Consider the following 20,235-nt stretch of genomic DNA (forward strand, 5'->3'; position numbering starts at 1 on the left):
CAATTCTCCCACATAGGGTTTCCATGCTTAAGTCACGTTGCTGTAGCAATCCAGTATTGCCACATAAGAATGGGCACACTACCTCAAAAGGTGCCCCTTGTCCACTTTATTTTGCAGTTGAGTTATTAGAATGAATTCACAGATTCTGCGCACTCAACAAGAAACCTCACTCAAAAGGAATGTGGGCTGGAAATAGGCTACAACACTGTGGTGAGGAGTCTCCAAACCAACCTTCAAGCACAACTCCATTGAGAACAAAGGATCAGTGAATTTACCCGATAATGCATGTTCGTAAAAGCTTGGTTGCAGTTCGCTTGCCCCCTTTGCCAGGTCACGGTCTGTGTGGAACATTTGCAGACAAAAGAATTGAAAACCTCACCCAACTGACAATTCCTATGTAGGCTGAATAACAATTTATGGAGGACATTGGATTGATATTAGTCATCTAAAGTGAAGAGAAATTGTACAGACCTTTCAACACCAACAGGATGGGAAGAATAGATTGTGTCTGTCACAGACTTCCACTTTTTGGACAAAAAAAAATTAATCCTGAGTGACTTGAAAGCCAGTGTGTCACCATCACTTTACATGCTCCAAGACAACAGGTTAGAAGCTGGCATCGCCAGCTATGTTTTAAAAATCAAACATTTTTTTAATACAAACATTATATAGTTAATTTGCCAACTTGTGGTTAAAACAGCCTGTGCTCTCAATGCTTATGTTGGAGACCTGCCTTGCTGGATGACATTTGTCCAGCTCATTTGAATATTTTGCATATGCTTCCCTGCGTACTTCCCATAAATGCACATAGGGACTGTTGAATCATCAAGTGGGCAGGGAATCAAAGTGCAAGTGTAAACGTCTTACACTTACTGAGGCTCAGATTTTCACTCCCAGGTCAGGTGCGCAGAGGCAGGAGAATTCCCACTGAACTCTGGGCCTGAGTATTTCAATTTTGATATTTAGGACACGGGCAATAAAAAGGTGGTGTTGGTAAAGTGACCGTGAAGCTATCAGATTGTTATAAAAACTCAACGAATATCCTTCAGGAAAGGAAACTTGCTGTCCTTACCTATAGGCGATGTCAGCCCCACACCAACGTGTTTGACTCTCAACTGCTGTTTATAGAGGTCTAACAGGTCACTCAGTTGTATCAACTGCCACACAGATTGCAGTGGTTCACAAAAATGGTCCACCCCACCTTCTCAGAGCAACCAAGCCTTGCCAATGATGCCTACAACCCGAGAACGAACTTCTGAAAATTTACATCGATCATGATGGTTAAGAGGAAATCAAATAAGAAATCAGGAAGAAGTCAAAAAATAACTGCAGGGACTGGGATTAGAGTAACCAGATCTGGTGGACAGTTGGTTTCAGTACAAGTGCAGATTCAATTGCTTCCTTCTATATGGAATTTGTGATGATTGATCCTTGCCTATCTTGCTATTTGCAAGTGTGTTTCGGAGTCCCAGTGCAGAATGGAATGAATGCTATTTATAGATTTTACAGCTTCAGATTTAACAGGGCATTCTATCCCTGATTTATTGCTTTGTCTCGGAGTTGAATTTAAGTTGGAAAAAGACAATGTTGCATTTTACCCTGAGAAAATGTATTCTTGTACTTACAGAAACTTCAGTTTCTCCTCACTATTAATTCCTTGAAAGTGTAACGCAAAGTGTTTGGAATGTGGCTGAGGTGCATTCAGAATTTTGTCTTTTGAGGAAGGTGAGAATCTCCCTTTGGTGATCTAGGTACCAACTTCACAAATTGAAAACCAGCCAACAGATCCTATCAGTAAGTAGGCTGTGAGGAATATAACACATCGGGTTCAGCCAAAGTCAAAAATCCTTGACAGCACAAATTGAACAGTGTATTTGATCCTAAAAGAATAGTCTACTGCTTTTTATGGTGTTTGAAAGCAATCCCTCTCCCTTTCCCTTTCTCATTTCTGAAGATGCCCGTTCTTGTGGTTTCATATGTCATCTCAAACTGCCCCTTTAGTTGTGCTCTTGCTCCCTACAAATCAGCATGGGCCTTCACCTGCCCAATATCTAGGTCACTGGTAGTGAGCCCAAGGGTCGAACTGTGAACATCTGTCACTATGTTTTAGCTCACTGATTAAAGCACATGGCATAATGTCATCTTTGGGGGAGGCGATGGCGTAGTGGTATTGTTGTTGGACTAGTAATCCAGAGACCCGAGGTAATGCTCTGGGGTGGAATTTGAATTCAATAAAAATCTGGAATTAAAAGTCTAATGATGACCATGAAACCTTTGTCGATTGTTGTAGAAACCCATCTGTCCTTTAGGGAAGGGAATCTGCCATCCTTACCTGGTCTGGCCTACATGTGACTCCAGACCTACAGCAATTTGGTTGACTGTTAAATGCCCTTTGAACAAGGGCAATTAGGGATGGGCAATAAATGCTGGCCTAGCCCCAGCAACGTCCACATCCAATGAATGAATAAAAAAAAACTTCCTCAATTTCAGACAGTGATAGGATCAACAGTGTACATGATCTAAATTACCAAACAGATTTATTAAATAGAAGACAGATAATAAACAGCAGCAATGACACAATATACACTTACATTATTCACAGGCTTAACTATCCCTTGCTGGAAGACAGAAAATTATACAATCACATCTGCTGTATTAAACTTCAATATGAAGTGGACCTTATTCAAGGGTCCTGAATTATTTAACCTTGTGGCAATTTACTGATGAAGGTCTCTCTCACCTATCTATACCATTCTCAGGTGGACTCTTAAATTAGAACATAATTGCTTGGAATACTTAGCCAAATGTGACCAGGACAAGAGAAATATAATTAAGTATATTTTAAGCTCTGCTAGAGCTGCCATTAATAATATATTCACATAAGGCCTACAAGACACTTGTCATATTTCAGAATTTCTGATAATTCTTTTCATCACAGAAAAGATTTTGGTATTGAGTTATGTTTAAGTGTTCTGTTTTGAATTCACACAAAAAAAATCAGAGGCTAAAAGGATCTCAAATGTTCATTAAAACCAGACAGATAATTTTGTGGAATGCTACAGTTCACAGACTAATTCAAATTGAGGCAATTGTTTCATTCAAGGCTCATGAGCCAGAATGGCACCCATTCATTTTGAGAAGAGCATGGGATGTTTTCTTTAGATCAATACTCCGGTGTGGGGGTATTGACAGGTCTACTGGTGAATCACTAACAGAGAGAAATTCAGCATCACAGCCACCTGCTGTAAGGTTGTATGTTGTCTCATGGAGAGGTCTAGAGGCTTGTAAGGTTGCACAATAACTGTTTATGAATAACACACAAATATATACATATATATAGGATACAGTCCTGACTAGATGCTGTCTTCATGCTGAATTTGACCAGGTTCACTCCTACCTCTACTACTCCCATGTGACTCTCTCCATCAAAACGTGGGTGGTACTGTTTCCCCAGTCCCACGTTAACCTTTACAGTCCCAAATACCCTAAAAACTACACATCCCCATACCACCCACACTCCTTTCACCCTGACTGGGAACATGAAGAAATGGATAAAGAGATACAGAGGGAGTCAGGGTATGTACAAGGGTAAGTGTAGTGTAGGCTGGGGGGCTGGGTAAGTGAAACTGAAATGAGAGGGTCTGTTTTTGCCCTTAGAATTTATCTAGAAAGAAGGTAATACCAAAAATAAATCACAGTTCTCAAAAGGGAGGAGGCACATGGTTTATCAGTTATCCCTGTTTTTCAAAAGGCAGAAACAAGATTAAGGGTGGAATTTTCCATGCCTGCTGACATCAGGCGTCAGGGCGCGTATGAATGGACAATATGGCGGGAAGGCCAAAAATCAATTTCAAGACGTTCTGAAACCAGTTTGCAATTGTCTGCTCCATGCTGGGCTGTGTTTCTCGCACATCGGGAACTTCATTTTAATACATCTGCATATCATTATAAGCCTTCTTCACTGGAATCATCCGGGTGTGCCAACGTGTTTCGCAACAGCATTTACAAGGCGTGCACCTGGCGAGCTGCACTTCAAGGGGAACTCAGGTGAGTGCACAGTAACGTTGTGCAGCGCTCACAAGGGTCGACTGTTGGACCTCAAGGTTGAGGTGCTGTGCATTCAAGCTGCATTTTCCTGGCTGGCTGACAGTGCGACACCAGGGCAAGGGATTGCCCTGCAGTTGTTGGTAGTGCACAAGCATATGCCGGAGGCGGGGGGGAGACCATGCATTAGTATAAAGTGACCAAATAGTATAAACCTTGTATAAAGTGACCATTCCTCCACAGCTGAGACAGTTCAGGCACAGCCACGTTGACAAGCCTAGAGTCGGGTCTCTAACTTATCTGCCCACTTATGCAACGCAGAGAGTGCCATTAAATGCTCCAGAGCTTTTCTGCCATTGGGCACAGCCTGCAAGCTAATGAGCATTTTAGTGGACTGCAGAACAGTCGGACGACTGCACACGTTGTACAATCTCCTTGCTAAAGCTGGCCATGGAGCAGTCACTGGTGGAGGAGCTCACAGCCCCTTGCAATGTCATCATCCCGGTTTGGACCAGTCTCCCCCATGGTTCAAGCTAACACTGCAGCCTTGCAGTGTGGGTTAGGAGAATGCCTGCGCCTGAGCTGAGAGCACAGCACACAGTCCAATGGGTGAAGCTGCCCCCAATCGGTCAGGTGGAGTGAGGTGGAGGTGGGTGGAGTTTTGGGCTGCCAATCAGCGCACTAAGTGCATCCTTATGGTGGCCAGCACTCTCTGGGATGCATTAAGTGGCCTTCAGACTTAACCAAGAGGGATGCTTAATACACCTAAGCTAACTCATGCGTCTCTCTCTTTCATCCTGCAGGAGGAGTATATCAGGAGCATGGAGCCTGGTGACCTAGCTGTAATACTCATGGCTTACGGAGAGAGGAGATGAAGGAGAAGTGTGACTGAGGCGCCTGGCTGGGCAGAGGGCGGAGTAGCACCCTCAGGAAGAAGGGGTAGCTGGGGCTGCTGTGCGCGCCATTGAAGAGCCACAGCGAGCCATCATTGTTCGGCACCTAGTTAGACCCAGGGTCTATAGAAGACGCTCGTCATTCCTGCAGATGACCGAGAACCAGTATCGCCAAAGACTACACATGTTTGGGGAACTGGTCAGTCACATCTGCCAGCTACTGCAGGGTTTGGCACCATGGGGACATGGAGGGCATTCACTGCCAGTGGCTGTGAAAGTGACAGCGGCGCTCAATTTTTACACCTGTGGCTCCTTTTAGGGCTCCACAGGTGACCTCTGTGGGATATCGCAAGCCTCCATGCATAAACACATCCATAAGGTCACAGACGCCATCTTCACAAAGGCACACAACTTTGTGCATTTTGCCCGGATCAGGAAAGCCAGGAACCAAGGGCGTTGGGATATGCGCAGATCTCAGTTTCCCACAGGTGCAGGGTGCCATCAACTGCACTCACATGGTGCTCAGATCTCCGTGGCAATAAGGGGTCAGCTACGTCAATCACAATTGCTTCCACTCGCTGAATGTTCAGCAAATATTGACAAGGAAGTATTCAATGAATGGCATGACTAGGAAGTTCTGAGAAACAAAGGGTACTTGGTGTGTGTGTCCATAGATCTCTGAAGGCGGAGGGGCATATTAGTGGGGTGGTGAAAAAGGCATATGGGACACTTGCCTTTATCAATCGAGGCATAGATTACGAAAGTAGGGAGATCATTTTGGAGTTGTATGGAACCTTGGTGAGGGCACAGCTGGAGTACTGTGTGCAGTTCTGGTCGCCACATGACAGGAAGGATGTGCTGGCACTGGAGGGGGTGCAGAGGAGATTCACCAGGATGAAACATTTAAGTTATGAAGAGATGTTGGATAGACTTGGGTTGTTTTCGTTGGAGCAGAGAAGACTGAGGGGGCGACCTGATCAAGGTGTACAGGATTATGAGGCGCATGGACAGGGTGGATAGGGAGCAGCTGTTCCCCTTAGTTGGAGGGTCAGTCACGAGGGGCCACAAGTTCAAGGTGAGGGGCAGGAGGTTTAGGGGGGATGAGGGGCAGTCCCTCAATTTTAAACAGTGACCCCTAGTGCTAGAAACGTCCTCTCCACATTCATCCTGTCAAGACCCCTCAGGATCTTATATGTTTTAATCAAGTGGCCTCTTACTCTTCTAAACTTCAGCGGATAGGTAGCCCTTGATTTATGTAACAGCTTAATTGGACAGCGCCTTCAATGCAAATTTCAAAGGGATGGCAGGTTTTCAAACAATGTACATAGAATGCTGACAGGTGCTGTAATTTATGAAATGTCATACCTGTATCAATTGCATCCTGTCAAATGGCCAATGACAAAGTCACAAGTTTCATCTGGTTTTACTGCTTTCCTTTTGCAAAACAGTTAAATCTCACGTTTGCTGTATACTTGTAAAATTACAAAGATTCCTAGCTGTCCAGGTGTGGCTTCCTCCCCTGCCAAAAATTTCAATGGGAAAACCTGTCTGCTGAGTTCCAGATCACGGAGTGAAATGAAATGCTGTCAGATAATTAAGCCAAGGACTTGTAATTAAACTGAGCTTAAAATGGTCAGAAGCAATTAGTTCATTATTGTGTTTCCCCTCTCTCATATTCTTTGTTTGCTTCACATGATGATGGCTCCCAGTGTTCCCTCAGGTTGTGCCCCCAATGATCTGACTCTGCTCCTATGCTTTGGCTGGAGTTGCTTGTTATGCTTAATGCTGTGGTGTCACCACGCTTAGACAATATACAGCACAGAAACAGGCCATTCGTCCCAACTAGCCTTCGGCAGTGTTTATGCCTCCTCAAACCCTAATTTGCTTAACTTTATCAGTCATATCTAGCCTTCCCTTAAGTGTACTTGCGCTATTCATCTCAACGACTCCATTCTACATCCTAACCACTCTCTGGGTAAAGAAGTTTCTCCTGAACTCCTTATTGGATTTATTAGCGACTACTTTATGGGCAGGATTTTTACCATGTCTGGCCGGCACGGCGGGCAAGCCCAGGAGCGGCCGCGAAACTGACCGCCGCCGGCGATCGGGACCCCGACATCGATTTCACACTGGCTGGCCAATTGACTGCCGGCCAGCGTGAAACGCGCGCTGCAGCGCTCAGCAGTGCAGGGGTGGGGGCGGGAGAAGGGGGAGCGCAGAAGCTCACACATGCGCACGGGTGTGCGCAATGCAAGCTCCTTCAGGCACAGAGCTGCCTCAAGGAGCTAAAGATTTTTCAAAATCAGAAATAAAAAAACTTAGCAATGTTAAAAACATGTCCCGTCATGTGGCCTTGTCAGGTTATAAATGAAATTTTTAAATTTTTATTTAATTTTTGTTGGAAATCTCCCTTTCCTAAAAAACCCAAAGGCCGCTTGGCCTATTCGCCTGTCCACCAACTGTTAGGTTGGACGGGCAGCGAAAAATTTCATTCAGTTACGGCTTTAATAGCCTGAATAGGCCTGTTGATTGTCAGTGGGCGCCCTGCCGACTCCCGCCCGCGCCTGGTGACTGAAATATCGTGCGAGTGCGCGAAGCTGTCGGAACGCTCGCCCGACATCATCGCGCGTCATTTTACGCTCGAGCGGGTTGGGCACGTGCTCGCCCACTCAGCGCAAATTTCTGCCCTAAATTTCAGACCCCTATGTTGGGAAACCATATCTTCGAGAATTACATTTTCTTTAAAATTTGGAATTATTTGGATACTTGGGAACTGACCAGGATTTTTTTTTTAAAAAGGTCGTAAGTTCACCTTGGGCTGTGAGCAAACGTGCCTTTTCCAAGAAATTACATGACCAGCATGGTATTTGAGGAGGAGAGCTATTTGCTTATTTAAACTTTAATGGTTGGAGGGAAAAAAAGACTGTGTTAAAGGTAACGGCCCTGGCGATTTACTACAAATCACTTGACAAAGGTGAGCTTTATGTTTTGGACATTTTTTTTCAAATCAGTTGGCAATAAACCGAGAAGGGGGACAACTGCCCAACTTGTGTTGCCTGAAATCCAGTGTGGTTATGAATATCCAGCTAGGAATCCTCATCTCATTGGAACTTGTCTGTATTTGGACCTGAGAGGCTGAGACAAGAGAGAGAGATCCCAAGGATTGATCCAGCTCTATTCTCCTCCAGGCCGAAGCTCAGTTGGTGAGAATCTTCAGACATCTACTAGGGCTGGTGATTCATTGTCACAGGAGGGAACACCAGGTCAACAGCATCAAAACCCCGTGAACTTTACCCTTCACATAAAGTCTTCTTTAACCGCCAATCTCTGCAGAGAACCTATTTGCTTGTCCTGTGTGTGTGTGTGTGCGTGCGCATGTGTGTGTGTTGGGGTATTTTAAAAGGGATAGTTACACTACCAGATTAAAAATTGTGTGTTAACCAGTTCCTGCAACTTGTTTTAAAAAAACATTTTGTTTTATAATAAATCAGTCATCCTGAGTTTATTGAAAGAAGCCTCGTTAAAGTCTCTTTTATTTTGGGTCTAATAGTAGTGCAGGTAAATAATTGGCCATTTTGGTGATGGAATTAAACATTTATACTAACGGTGGAGCCATGGGGCTAGATATACTGCGCACTCCTCCCATCCCGGTCATAACGCCTGTTTTTGGACTCTTGCACAAGTGGAAAGATCTTCTTTACATCTACCCAACGACAGATGTTAGGCTGACTGGTCTGTAGTTTTCTGCTTATTGTCCCCCTCCCTTTTTGAACAGAGGCAACACATTAGCGGTTTTCCAATCCGCTGGGGCCCTCCTGGAATCCAGTGAGTTCTGGAATATTTCGACCAATATCTCCACTATCTCCACAGCCACTTCCTTTAAAACCCTTGGATGCAGGCCATCAGGCCCTGCTGACTTGTCTGCCTTTAGTCCCATTAGTTTATCAATTACTTTGTCCCTCGTGATAGAGACTGTTGCAAGATCTTTCCTCCCATTAGCTCCTTGCTTATCTGACACCTTTGGGATGCCTATAGTGCCTGACAGCGTGAAGACCGATGCAAAATATTAGTTTTCCTGCGACATCACACTTTGGCTCTGACAGGTAGAAACAAGTTGTAGGGGCCTCTCTGCCGCCCGTTTTTATCTCCCGCCACCGCTGCCCTTCTAACGTAGGTCCACTCTCCTCACGTTCTTTCCTCCTGTGACTCTGCTCTCCTGGCACTTTTTTACCCTGTGTCTCTGCTCCCCTTGCGCTCTTTTATCCTGTGTCTTTGCTTTCTTCGTGCTCTTTTATCCTGTGTCTCCGCTCTCCTCGCGCTCTTTTATCCTGCATTTGTGCTATCCACGCGCTCTTTTATCCTGTCTCCGCTCTCCTCGAGCTCTTTTATCCAATGTCTCTGCTCTCCCCGCACTCTTTTACTCTGTGTCTCTGCTCTCTTCGCACTCTTTCATCCAGTGCCTCTGCTCTCCTCGTGCTCTTTTATCCTGTGTCTCTGCTCTCCTCGTGCTCTTTTACCCTGTGTCTCTGCTCTCCTCGCGCTCTTTTACTCTGTGTCTCTGCTCTCTTCGCACTCTTTCATCCAGTGCCTCTGCTATCCTCGTGCTCTTTTACCCTGTGTCTCCACTCTCCTCGTGCTCTTTTATCCAGTGTCTTTGCTCTCCTCGCGCTCTTTTACTCTGTGCCTCTGCTCTCCTCGCGCTCTTTTATCCTGCATTTATGCTCTGCTCGCACTCTTTATCCTGTCTCCGCTCCCCTCGCGCTCTTTTATCCTGTGTCTCCGCTCTCCTCGCGCTCTTTTATCCTGTGTCTCTGCTCTACTCGCGCTCTTTTATCCAGTGTCTCCGCTCCCCTCGCGCTCTTTTATCCAGTGTCTCTGCTCTCCTTGCGCTCTTTTATCCTACTTTAGTGCTCTCTTCGCACTTTTTTATCCTGTCTCCGCTCTCCTCGCGCTCTTTTATCCTGTGTCTCTGCTCTCCTCGCGCACTTTTATCCCGTGTCTGCGCTATCCTCGCGCTCTTTTATCCTGCTTTAGTGCTCTCCTCGCACTTTTTTATCCTGTCTCCGCTCTCCTCGCACTCTTTTATCCTGTGTCCCTGCACTCTTTGCACTTTTTTATCCAGTTTCTCTGCTCTCCTCGCTCTCTTTTATCCTGTGTCTCCGCTCTCCTCGCGCTCTTTTATCCTATGTCTCTGCTCTGCTCGCGCTCTTTTATCCTGTGTCTCCGCTGTCCTCATGCTCTTTTGTCCAGTGTCTCTGCTCTCTCTTCGCGCTCTTTTATCCTGTGTCTCCGCTGTCCTCATGCTCTTTTATCCTGTGCCTCTGCTCTCCTCGCACTCTTTTATCCAGTGTCTCTGCTCTCCTCGCGCTCTTTTACCCTTTGTTTCTGCTCCCCTTGCACTCTTTTACCCTGTCCCTGCTCTCCTCATGCTCTTTTATCCAGTGTATCTGCTCTCTTCGTGCTCTTTTCCCTACTGTCTCTGCTCTCCGCACGCTCTTTTACCATATCTCTGCTCTTCTCGCGCTCTTTTATCCTGTGTCTCTGCTCTCCTCGCGTTCTTTTATCAAGTGTCTCTGCTCTCTTTGGGCTCTTTTATCCAGTGTCTCTGCTCTCCTCCCACTCTTTTACCCTGTGTCTCTGCTCTCCTCACGCTCTTTTACCATGTCTCTGCTCTCCTTGCGCTCTTTTATCCTGTGTCTCTGCTCTCCTCATGCTCTTTTGCCCTGTGTCTTTGCTCTCCTCATGCTCTTTTAGCCTGTGTCTCCGCTCTCCTCGCGCTCTTTTATCCTGTATTTGTGCTCTCCACACGCTCTTTTATCCTGTCTCCGCTCTCCTCGCGCTCTTTTACCCTGTGTCTCTGCTCTCTTCGCACTCTTTCATCCAGTGTCTCTGCTCTCCTCGCGCTCTTTTACCCTGTGTCTCTGCTCTCCTCGCGCTCTTTTATCCTGCATTTGTGCTCTGCTCGCACTCTTTTATCCTGTCTCCGATCTCCTCGCGCTCTTTTATCCTGTGTCTCTGCTCTCTTTGAGCTCTTTTATCCAGTGTCTCTGCTCCCCTCGCGCGCTTTTATCCAGTGTCTCCGCTCTCCTTGCGCTCTTTTATCCTGCTTTAGTGCTCTCCTCGCACTTTTTTATCCTGTCTCCGCTCTCCTCGCGTTCTTCTATCCTGTGTCCCTGCTCTCTTTGCGCTCTTTTATCCAGTTTCTCAGCTCTCCTCGCGTTCTTCTATCCTGTGTCTCTTCTCTCCTCGCGCTCTTTTATCCTATGTCTGTGCTCTGCTCGTGCTCTTTTGTCCTGTGTCTCCGCTGTCCTCGTGCTCTTTTGTCCAGTGTCTCTGCTCTCTTCGCACTCTTTTAACCTGTGCCTCTGCTCTCCTCGCACTCTTTTATCCAGTGTCTCTGCTCTCCTTGCGCTCTTTTTTCCTGTGTCTCTGTTCTCCTCGCGCTCTTTTACCCTTTGTTTCTGCTCCCCTTTCACTCTTTTACCCTGACCCTGCTCTCCTCATGCTCTTTTATCCAGTGTCTCTGCTCTCTTCATGCTCTTTTCCCTACTTTCTCTGCTCTCCGCATGCTCTTTTACCGTATCTCTGTTCTTCACGCGCTCTTTTATCCTGTGTCTCCGCTTCCCTCGTGCTCTTTTATCCTGTGTCTCTGCTCTCTTTGCGCTCTTTTATCCAGTGTCTCTGCTCTCCTTGCGCTCTTTTATCCTGTGTCTCTGCTCTCCTTGTGCTCTTTTACCCTGTCTCCGCTCTCCTCATGCTCTTTTATCCGGTGTCTCAGCCCTCTTCGCGCTCTTTTACCCAGTGTCTCTGCTCTCCTCGCACTCTTTTACCGTGTCTCTGCTCTCCTTGCGCTCTTTTATCCTGTGGCTCTGTTATCCTCACGCTCTTTTATCCTGCATTTGTGCTCTCCTCGCACTCTTTCATCCTGTCTCTGCTCTCCTTGTGCTCTTTTATCCTGTGTCTCCGCTCTCCTCATGCTCTTTTATCCTGCATCTCCGCTCTCATCCCGTGTCTCTGCTCTCTTTGTGCTCTTTTATCCTGTGTCTCTGCCGCTCTCCTCTTGTGTCTCTGCCGCTCTCCTAGCGCTCTTTTATCCTGTGTCTCTGCTGCTCTCCTCGTGCTCTTTTATCCTGTGTCTCTGCTCTCCTCGCGCTCTTTTATCCTGCATCTCCGCTCTCATCCCCTGTGTCACTGCTCTCTTTGCGCTCTTTTATCCTGTGTCTCTGCCACTTTCGTCCTGTGTCTCTGCCGCTCTCCTCGCACTCTTTTATCCTGTGTCTCTGCTGCTCCCCTTGTGCTCTTTTATCCTGTGTCTCCACTGCTCTCCTCGCGCTCTGTTATTCTGCACCTCCGCTCTCTTCCCGTGTCTCCGCTCTTTTTGTCCTCTTTTACCGTGTCTCCGCTGTTCTCCTCGCACTCTTTTACCCTGTGTCTCCCCTCTTTTTGTCCTCTTTTATCCTGTGTCTCCGCTCTCCTCGCGCTCTTTCATCCTGTGTATCCGCCCCTCATCGTGCTCTTTTATCCTGTCTCTGCTCTCCTCATGCTCTTTTATCCAGCATCTCTGCTCTATTCGCGCTCTTTTCTCCAGTGTCTCTGCTCTCCGCATGCTCTTTTACCATATCTCTGCTCTCCTCGCGCTCTTTTACCCAGTGTCTCCGCTCTCCTCACACTCTTTTACCCTGTCTCTGCTCTCCTCTTGCTCTTTTATCCTGGTGTCTCCACTCTCCTCACGCTCTGTTATCCTGTGTCTCTGCCACTCTCCTCGCGCTCTTTTATCCTGTCTCTCTGCCACTCTCCTCACGCTCTTTTATCCAGTGTCTCTGATCTCTTCGTGCTCTTTTCTTCAGTGTCTCTGCTCTCTTTGCGCTCTTTTACCCTATCTCTGCTCTCCGCGCGCTCTTTTATCCTGTGTCTCTGCTCTCCTCGCACTCATTTATCCTGTGTCTCCGCTCGCCTCATGCTCTTTTATCCTGTGTTTCTGCTCTCATCGCGCTCCTTTATCCAGTCTCTCTGCTCTCCTCGCGCTCATTTACCCTGTGTCTCTGCTCTCCTCGTGCTCTTTTATCCTGTGTCTCCGCCGCTCTACTCGCGCTCTTTTATGCTGCATCTCTGCTCTTACCCCTGTGTCTCTGCTCTTTTTGTGCTCTTTTATCCTGTGTCTCTGCCACTCTCCTCCTGTGTCTCTGCCGCTCTCCTCGTGCTCTTTTATCCTGTGTCTCCGCCGCTCTCCTCGCGCTCTTTTATGCTGCATCTCTGCTCTCACTCCTGTGTCTCTGCTCTTTTTGTGCTCTTTTATCCTGTGTCTCTGCCGCTCTCCTCATCCTCTTTTATCCTGTCTCCGCCGCTCCCCTCGCGCTCTTTCATCCTGTGTCTCTGCCACTCCCATCGCGCTCTTTCATCCTGTGTCTCTGCCACTCTCATCGCGCTCTTTTATCCTGCATTTCCGCTCTCCTCCCATGTCTCTGCTCTCTTTGTGCTCTTTTATCCTGTGTCTCTGCCGCTCACCTCGCGCTCTTTTATCCTGTGTCTCTGCTGCCCGCCTCGCGCTCTTTTATCCTGTGTCTCTGCTGCTCCCCTTGTGCTCTTTTATCCTGCGTCTCCACTCTCTTACCGTATCTCCGCTCTTTTTGTGCTCTTTTACCCTGTGTCTCCACTGCTCTCCTCGCGCTCTGTTATTCTGCACCTCCGCTCTCTTCCCGTGTCTCCGCTCTTTTTGTCCTCTTTTACCGTGTCTCCGCTGTTCTCCTCGCACTCTTTTACCCTGTGTCTCCGCTCTTTTTGTCCTCTTTTATCCTGTGTCTCCGCTCTCCTCGCGCTCTTTCATCCTGTGTATCCGCCCCTCTCATCGTGCTCTTTTATCCTGTCTCTGCTCTCCTCATGCTCTTTTATCCAGCATCTCTGCTCTATTCGCGCTCTTTTCTCCAGTGTCTCTGCTCTCCGCATGCTCTTTTACTGTATCTCTGCTCTCCTCGCGCTCTTTTACCCAGTGTCTCCGCTCTCCTCACACTCTTTTACCCTGTCTCTGCTCTCCTCTTGCTCTTTTATCCAGTGTCTCAGCCCTCATCGCGCTCTTTTATCCAGTATCTCTGCTCGCTTTGCGTTCCTTTATCCAGTGTCTCTGCTCTCCTCGTGCTCTTTTACCCTCTGTTTCTGCTCTCCTCGCACTCTTTTACCCTGTCTCTGCTCTCCTCATGCTCTTTTATCCAGTGTCTCAGCCCTCATCGCGCTCTTTTATCCAGTATCTCTGCTCGCTTTGCGTTCCTTTATCCAGTGTCTCTGCTCTCCTCGTGCTCTTTTACCCTCTGTTTCTGCTCTCCTCGCACTCTTTTACCCTGTCTCTGCTCTCCTCATGCTCTTTTATCCAGTGTCTCAGCCCTTTTCGTGCTCTTTTATCCAGTGTCTCTGCTCTCCTCGCGCTCTTTTACAGTGTCTCTGATCTCCTTATGCTCTTTTATCCTGCATTTGTGCTCTCCTCGCACTCTTTCATCCTGTCTCCGTTCTCCTCGTGCACTTTTATCCTGTGTCTCCACTCTTCTCGCGCTCTTTTATCCTGTGTCTCTGCTCTCTTCGCGCTCTTTTAACCTGTGTCTCCGCTCTAATCGCGCTCTTTTATATCATGTCTCTGCTCTCTTCGCGCTCTTTTATCCTGTGTCTCCGCTCTCACAGCGCTCTTTCATCCTGTGTCTCCGCCACTTTCATTGCGCTCTTTTATCCTGCATTTCCGCTCTCCTCCCATGTCTCTGCTCTCTTTATGCTCTTTTAACCTGTGTCTCCGCTCTCATCGCGTTCTTTTATCCAGTGTCTCTGCTCTCCTCGCGCCCTTTTATCCCGTGTCTCAGCTCTCTTTGCGCTCTTTTATCCTGTGTCTCTGCCACTCTCGTCCTGTGTCTCTGCCGTTCTCCTCACACTCTTTTATCCTGTGTCTCTGCTGCTCTCCTTGTGCTCTCTCATCCTGCGTCTCCACTCTCTTCCCGTATCTCCGCTCTTTTTGTGCTCTTTTACCCTGTGTCTCCGCTGTTCTCCTCATCCTCTTTTATCCTGTGTCTCTGCCGCTCTCATCGCGCTCTTTTATCCTGTCTCTGCTCTCCTCATGCTCTTTTATCCAGCATCTCTGCTCTATTCGCGCTCTTTTCTCCAGTGTCTCTGCTCTCCGCATGCTCTTTTACCGTATCTCTGCTCTCCTCGCGCTTTTATCCAGTGTCTCTGCTCTCCTCACTCTTTTACCCTGTCTCTGCTCTCCTCTTGCTCTTTTATCCAATGTCTCAGCCCTCATCGCGCTCTTTTATCCAGTGTGTCTGCTCTCCTTGCGCTCTTTTACCATGTCTCTGCTCTCCTTGCGCTCTTTTACCATGTCTCTGCTCTCCTTACGCTCTTTTATCCAGTATCTCTGCTCGTTTTGCGTTCTTTTATCCAGTGTCTCTGCTCTCCTCGTGCTCTTTTACCCTGTGTTTCTGTTCTCCTCGCACTCTTTTACCCTGTATCTGCTCTCCTCATGCTCTTTTATCCAGTGTCTCAGCCCTCTTCGCGCTCTTTTATCCTGTGTCTCCGCTCTCGTTGCGCTCTTTTATCCTGTGTCTCTGCTCTCCTCGCGCTCTTTTACCATGTCTCTGATCTCCTTGCGCTCTTTTATCCTGCATTTGTGCTCTCCTCGCACTCTTTCATCCTGTCTCTGCTCTCCTCGTGCACTTTTATCCTCTGTCTCTGCTCTCCTCGTGCTCTTTTATCCTGTGTCTCAGCTCTCCTTGCGCTCATTTATCCTGTGTCTCTGCTCCACTCGCGCTCTTATATCCAATATCTCTGCTCTCCTCGCGCTCTTTTACCGTGTCTCTGCTCTCCTCATGCTCTTTTATCCAGTGTCTCAGCCCTCTTCGCGCTCTTTTATCCAGTGTCTCTGCTCTCCTTGCGCTCATTTATCCTACATTTGCGCTCTCCTCGCACTTTGTCATCCTGTCTCCACTCTCCTCGTGCTCTTTTATCCTGTCTCCGCCGCTCCCCTCGCGTTCTTTTATCCTGCATCTCCGCTCTCGTCCCCTATGTCTCCGCTCTCCTTGTGCTCTTTTATCCTGTGTCTCTGCCGCTCTACTCGCACTCTTTTATCCTGTGTCTCCGCTCTCTTTGTGCTCTTTTATCCTGTGTCTCTGCCGCTCTACTCGCGCTCTTTTATCCTGTGTCTCCGCTCTCCTCGTGCTCTTTTATCCCGCATCTCCGCTCTCATCCTCTGTGTCTCTGCTCTCCTCGCACTCATTTATTCTGTGTCTCCGCTCACCTCGTGCTCTTTTATCCTGTGTTTCTGCTCTCATCCCGCTCCTTTATCCAGTCTCTCTGCTCGCCTCGTGCTCTTTTACCGTTTCACAGCTCTCCTCGCGCTCTTTTAAACTGTGTCTCCGCTCTAATCGCGTTCTTTTACCCTGTGTCTCCGCTCTCCTCGCGCTCTTTTGCCGTGTCTCTGCTCTCCTTGTGCTCTTTTATCCTGTGTCTCCGCTCTACTCGTGCTCTTTTATCCTGTGTCTCCGCCGATCTCGTTGCGCTCTTTTATCCTGCATCTCCGCTCTCATCCCGTGTCTGCTATTTTTGTGCTCTTTTACGCTGTGTCTCCGCTGCTCTCCTCGCGCTCTTTTATCCTGTGTCTCTGCCACTCCCCTCGAGCTCTTTCATCCTGTGTCTCCACCACTCCCATCGTGCACTTTTATGCTGTCTCTGCTCTCCTCACGCTCATTTGTCCAGTGTCTCTGCTCTCCGCGTGCTCTTTTACCGTATCTCTGCTCTCCTCGCGCTCTTTTATCCTGTGCCTCTGCTCTCCTCGCGCTCTTTTATCCTGTGTCTCTGCTCTCCTCGCGCTCTTTTACCGTGTCTCTGCTCTCCTTGAACTCTTTTATCTGTGTCTCTGCTCTCCTTGCGCTCTTTTATCCAGTATCTCAGCTCGCTCTGCGCTCTTTTATCCAGTGTCTCTACTCTCCTCGCGCTTTTCTACCCTGTGTTTCTGCGCTCCTCGCTCTGTTTTACCCTGTCTCTGCTCTCCTCATGCTCTTTTATCCAGTGTCTCAGCCCTCTTCGCACTCTTTTGTCCAGTGTCTCTGCTCTCCTCGCGCTCTTTTATTCTGTGTCTCTGCTGTCCTCGCGCTCTTTTACCCTGTGTCTCTGCTCTCCTCGTGCTCTTTTACCCTATGTTTCTGCTCTCCTCACACTCTTTTACCCTGTCTCTGCTCTCCTCATGCTCTTTTATCCTGTGTCTCAGCCCTATTCGCGCTCTTTTATCTTGTGTCTCTGCTCTCCTTGCGCTCTTTTATCTTGTGTCTCTGCTCTCCTTGCGCTCTTTTATCCAGTGTCTCTACTCTCCTCGCGCTTTTCTACCCTGTGTTTCTGCTCTCCTCGCACTCTTTTACCCTGTCTCTGCTCTCCTCATGCTCTTTTATCCAGTGTCTCAGCCCTCTTCGCTCTCTTTTATCCAGTGTCTCTGCATTTATCGCGTTCTTTTACCCTGTGTCTCCGCTCTCCTCGCGCTCTTTTATCCTGTGTCTCTGAGGCTCTCCTCGTGCTTTTTTATCCTGTGTCTCCGCTGCTCTCCTTGCGCTGTTTTATCCTGCATATCGACTCTAATCCCCTGTGTCTCTGCTATTTTTGTGCTCTTTTTCCCTGTGTCTCTGCTCTCCTCGCGCTCTTTTATCCTGTGCCTCTGCTCTCCTCGTGCTCTTTTATCCTGTGTCTTTGCTCTCCTCGCGCTCTTTTATCCTGTGCCTCTGCTCTCCTCGCGCTCTTTTATCCCGTGTCTCCGCTCTCCTCATGCTCTTTTATCCTGTGCCTCTGCTCTCCTCGCGCTCTTTTATCCTGTGTCTCTGCTCTCCTCACGCTATTTTATCCTGTGTCTCGGCTCTCCTCGTGCTCTTTTATCCTGTGCCTCTGCACTCATCACGCTCTTTTATCTTGTGCCTCTGCTCTCCTCGTGCTCTTTTATCCTGTGTCTCTGCTCTCCTCGCGCACTTTTACCCTGTGTCTCTGCTCTCCTTGTGCTCTTTTAAACTGTGTCTCCGCTCTAATCGCGCTCTTTTATATTGTGTCTCCGCTTTCATCGCGTTCTTTTACCCTGTGTCTCCGCTCTCCTCGCGCTCTTTTGCCGTGTCTCTGCTCTCCTTGTGCTCTTTTATCCTGTGTCTCGGATCTCCTCGCGCTCTTTTATCCTGTGTCTCCGCTCGCCTCATGCTCTTTTATCCTGTGTCTCGGCTCTCCTACCGCTCTTTTATCCTGTGTCTCTGCTCTCATCACTCTCCTTTATCCAGTTTCTCTGCTCTTCTCTAGCTCTTTTACCCTGTGTCTCTGCTCTCCTCGTGCTCTTTTAACCTGTGTCTCCGCTCTAATCACGCTCTTTTATATCGTGTCTCCGCTCTCATCGCGTTCTTTTACCCTGTGTCTCCGCTCTCTTCACACGCTTTTTCCGTGTCTCTGCTCACCTCGCGCTCTTTTATCCTGTGTCTCCGTTCTCCTCATGCTCATTTATCCTGTGTCTCTGCTCTCCTCGTGCTCTTTTATCCTGTGTCTCCGCCCTCCTCACGCTCTTTTATCCTGCATTTCCGCTCTCCTCCCTTGTCTCCGCTCTCTTTGTGCTCTTTTATCCTGTCTGTCTGCCGCTCTCCTCACGCTCTTTTATCCTGCACCTCCGCTCTCTTCCCATGTCTCCGCTATTTTTGTGCTCTTTTACCCTGTGTCTCCGCCGCTCTCCTCGCGCTCTTTCATCCTGTCTCTCTGCCACTCTCCTCACGCTCTTTTATCCAGTGTCTCTGATCTCTTCGCGTTCTGTTCTTCAGTGTCTCTGCTCTCTTCGCGCTCTTTTACCGTATCTCTGCTCTCCTCGCGCTCTTTTATCCTGTGTCTCTGCCGCTCACCTCGCGCTCTTTCATCCTGTCTCTCCGCCACTCTCATCGCGCTCTTTTATCCAGTGGCACTGGTCTCCTCGCGCTCTTTTACCCTGTGTCTCTGCTCTCCTCGCGCTCTTTTACCCTGTGTCTCCGCTGTTCTCCTCATGCTCTTTTATCCTGGTGTCTCCACTCTCCTCACGCTCTGTTATCCTGTGTCTCTGCCACTCTCCTCGCGCTCTTTCATCCTGTGTCTCTGCCACTCTCATCGCGCTCTTTTATCCTGCATTTCCGCTCTCCTCCCATGTCTCTGCTCTCTTTGTGCTCTTTTATCCTGTGTCTCTGCCGCTCACCTCGCGCTCTTTTATCCTGTGTCTCTGCTGCCCGCCTCGCGCTCTTTTATCCTGTGTCTCTGCCGCTCTCCTCGCGCTCTTTTACCGTGTCTCTGCTCTCCTTGCGCTCTTTTATGCTGTGCCTCTGCTGCTCTCCTCGCGCTCTTTTATCCAGTGTCTCTGCTCTCTTCGCGCTCTTTTATCCTGTTTCTCCGCTCTCCTCGTGCTCTTTTATCCTGTGCCTCTGCTCTCCTCACGCTCTTTTATCCTGTGTCTCTGCTCTCCTCACGCTATTTTATCCTCTGTCTCGGCTCTCCTCGTGCTCTTTTATCCTGTGTCTCTGCTCTCCTCATGCTATTTTATCCTGTGTCTCGGCTCTCCTCGTGCTCTTTTATCCTGTGTCTCGGCTCTCCTCACGCCATTTTATCCAGTGTCTCTGCTCTCCTTGCGCTCTTTTACCCTGTGTCTCTGCTCTCCTTGTGCTCTTTTAAACTGTGTCTCCGCTCTAATCGCGCTCTTTTATATTGTGTCTCCGCTTTCATCGCGTTCTTTTACCCTGTGTCTCCGTTCTCCTCGCGCTCTTTTAACCTGTGTCTCTGCCGCTCTCCTCGTGCCCTTTCATCCTGTGTCTCCACCACTCCCATCATGCTCTCTTATCCTGTCTCTGCTCTCCTCACGCTATTTTATCCAGTGTCTCTGCTCTCCTCGCGTTCTTTTACCCTGTGTCTCCGCTCTCCTCGCGCTCTTTTATCCTGTGTCTCTGCCGCTCTCCTCGTGCTCTTTCATCCTGTGTCTCCACCACTCCCATCGTGCTCTTTTATCCTGTCTCTGCTCTCCTCACGCTCTTTTATCCTGTGTCTCCGCTGTTCTCCTTGCGCTCTTTTATCCTGTGTCTCAGCACTCCTTGTGCTCTTTTATCCTGTGTCTCAACTATCTTTGTGCTCTGTTATCCTGTGTCTCTGCTGCTCTACTCGCGCTCTTTTATCCTGTGTCTCCTCTATCCTCGCGCTCTTTGATCCTGCAATACCGCTCTCCTCCCCTGTGTCTCTGCTCTCTTTGTGCTCTTTTATCCTGTGTCTCTGCCGCTCTACTCGCGCTCTTTTCTCCAGTGTGTCCGCT

The 20,235-nt window shown here is 48.4% G+C and overlaps 2 protein-coding genes across 2 annotated transcripts in view; one reads left to right on the forward strand and one right to left on the reverse strand.

Annotated features, from left to right (window-relative positions):
• The window catches only part of LOC144684044 (uncharacterized), a 30,887-nt gene extending 17,984 nt beyond the window's left edge, over positions 1–12,903 (forward strand). The window contains exons 2-3 of the mRNA XM_078547759.1: positions 9,112–9,868; positions 10,693–12,903. Of these exons, the coding sequence (XP_078403885.1) occupies positions 9,112–9,868; positions 10,693–11,426 (1,491 nt within the window). The 3' untranslated portion in view covers positions 11,427–12,903. The remainder of the gene's footprint in view (positions 1–9,111; positions 9,869–10,692) is intronic.
• The window catches only part of slc16a2 (solute carrier family 16 member 2), a 122,149-nt gene that overhangs the window by 47,942 nt on the left and 53,972 nt on the right, over positions 1–20,235 (reverse strand). The gene's annotated exons all lie outside the window — the stretch shown is intronic.

Source organism: Cetorhinus maximus, chromosome 8, assembly GCF_964194155.1.
Source record: "Cetorhinus maximus chromosome 8, sCetMax3.hap1.1, whole genome shotgun sequence".
NCBI classification, from domain to species: Eukaryota; Metazoa; Chordata; class Chondrichthyes; order Lamniformes; family Cetorhinidae; genus Cetorhinus; species Cetorhinus maximus.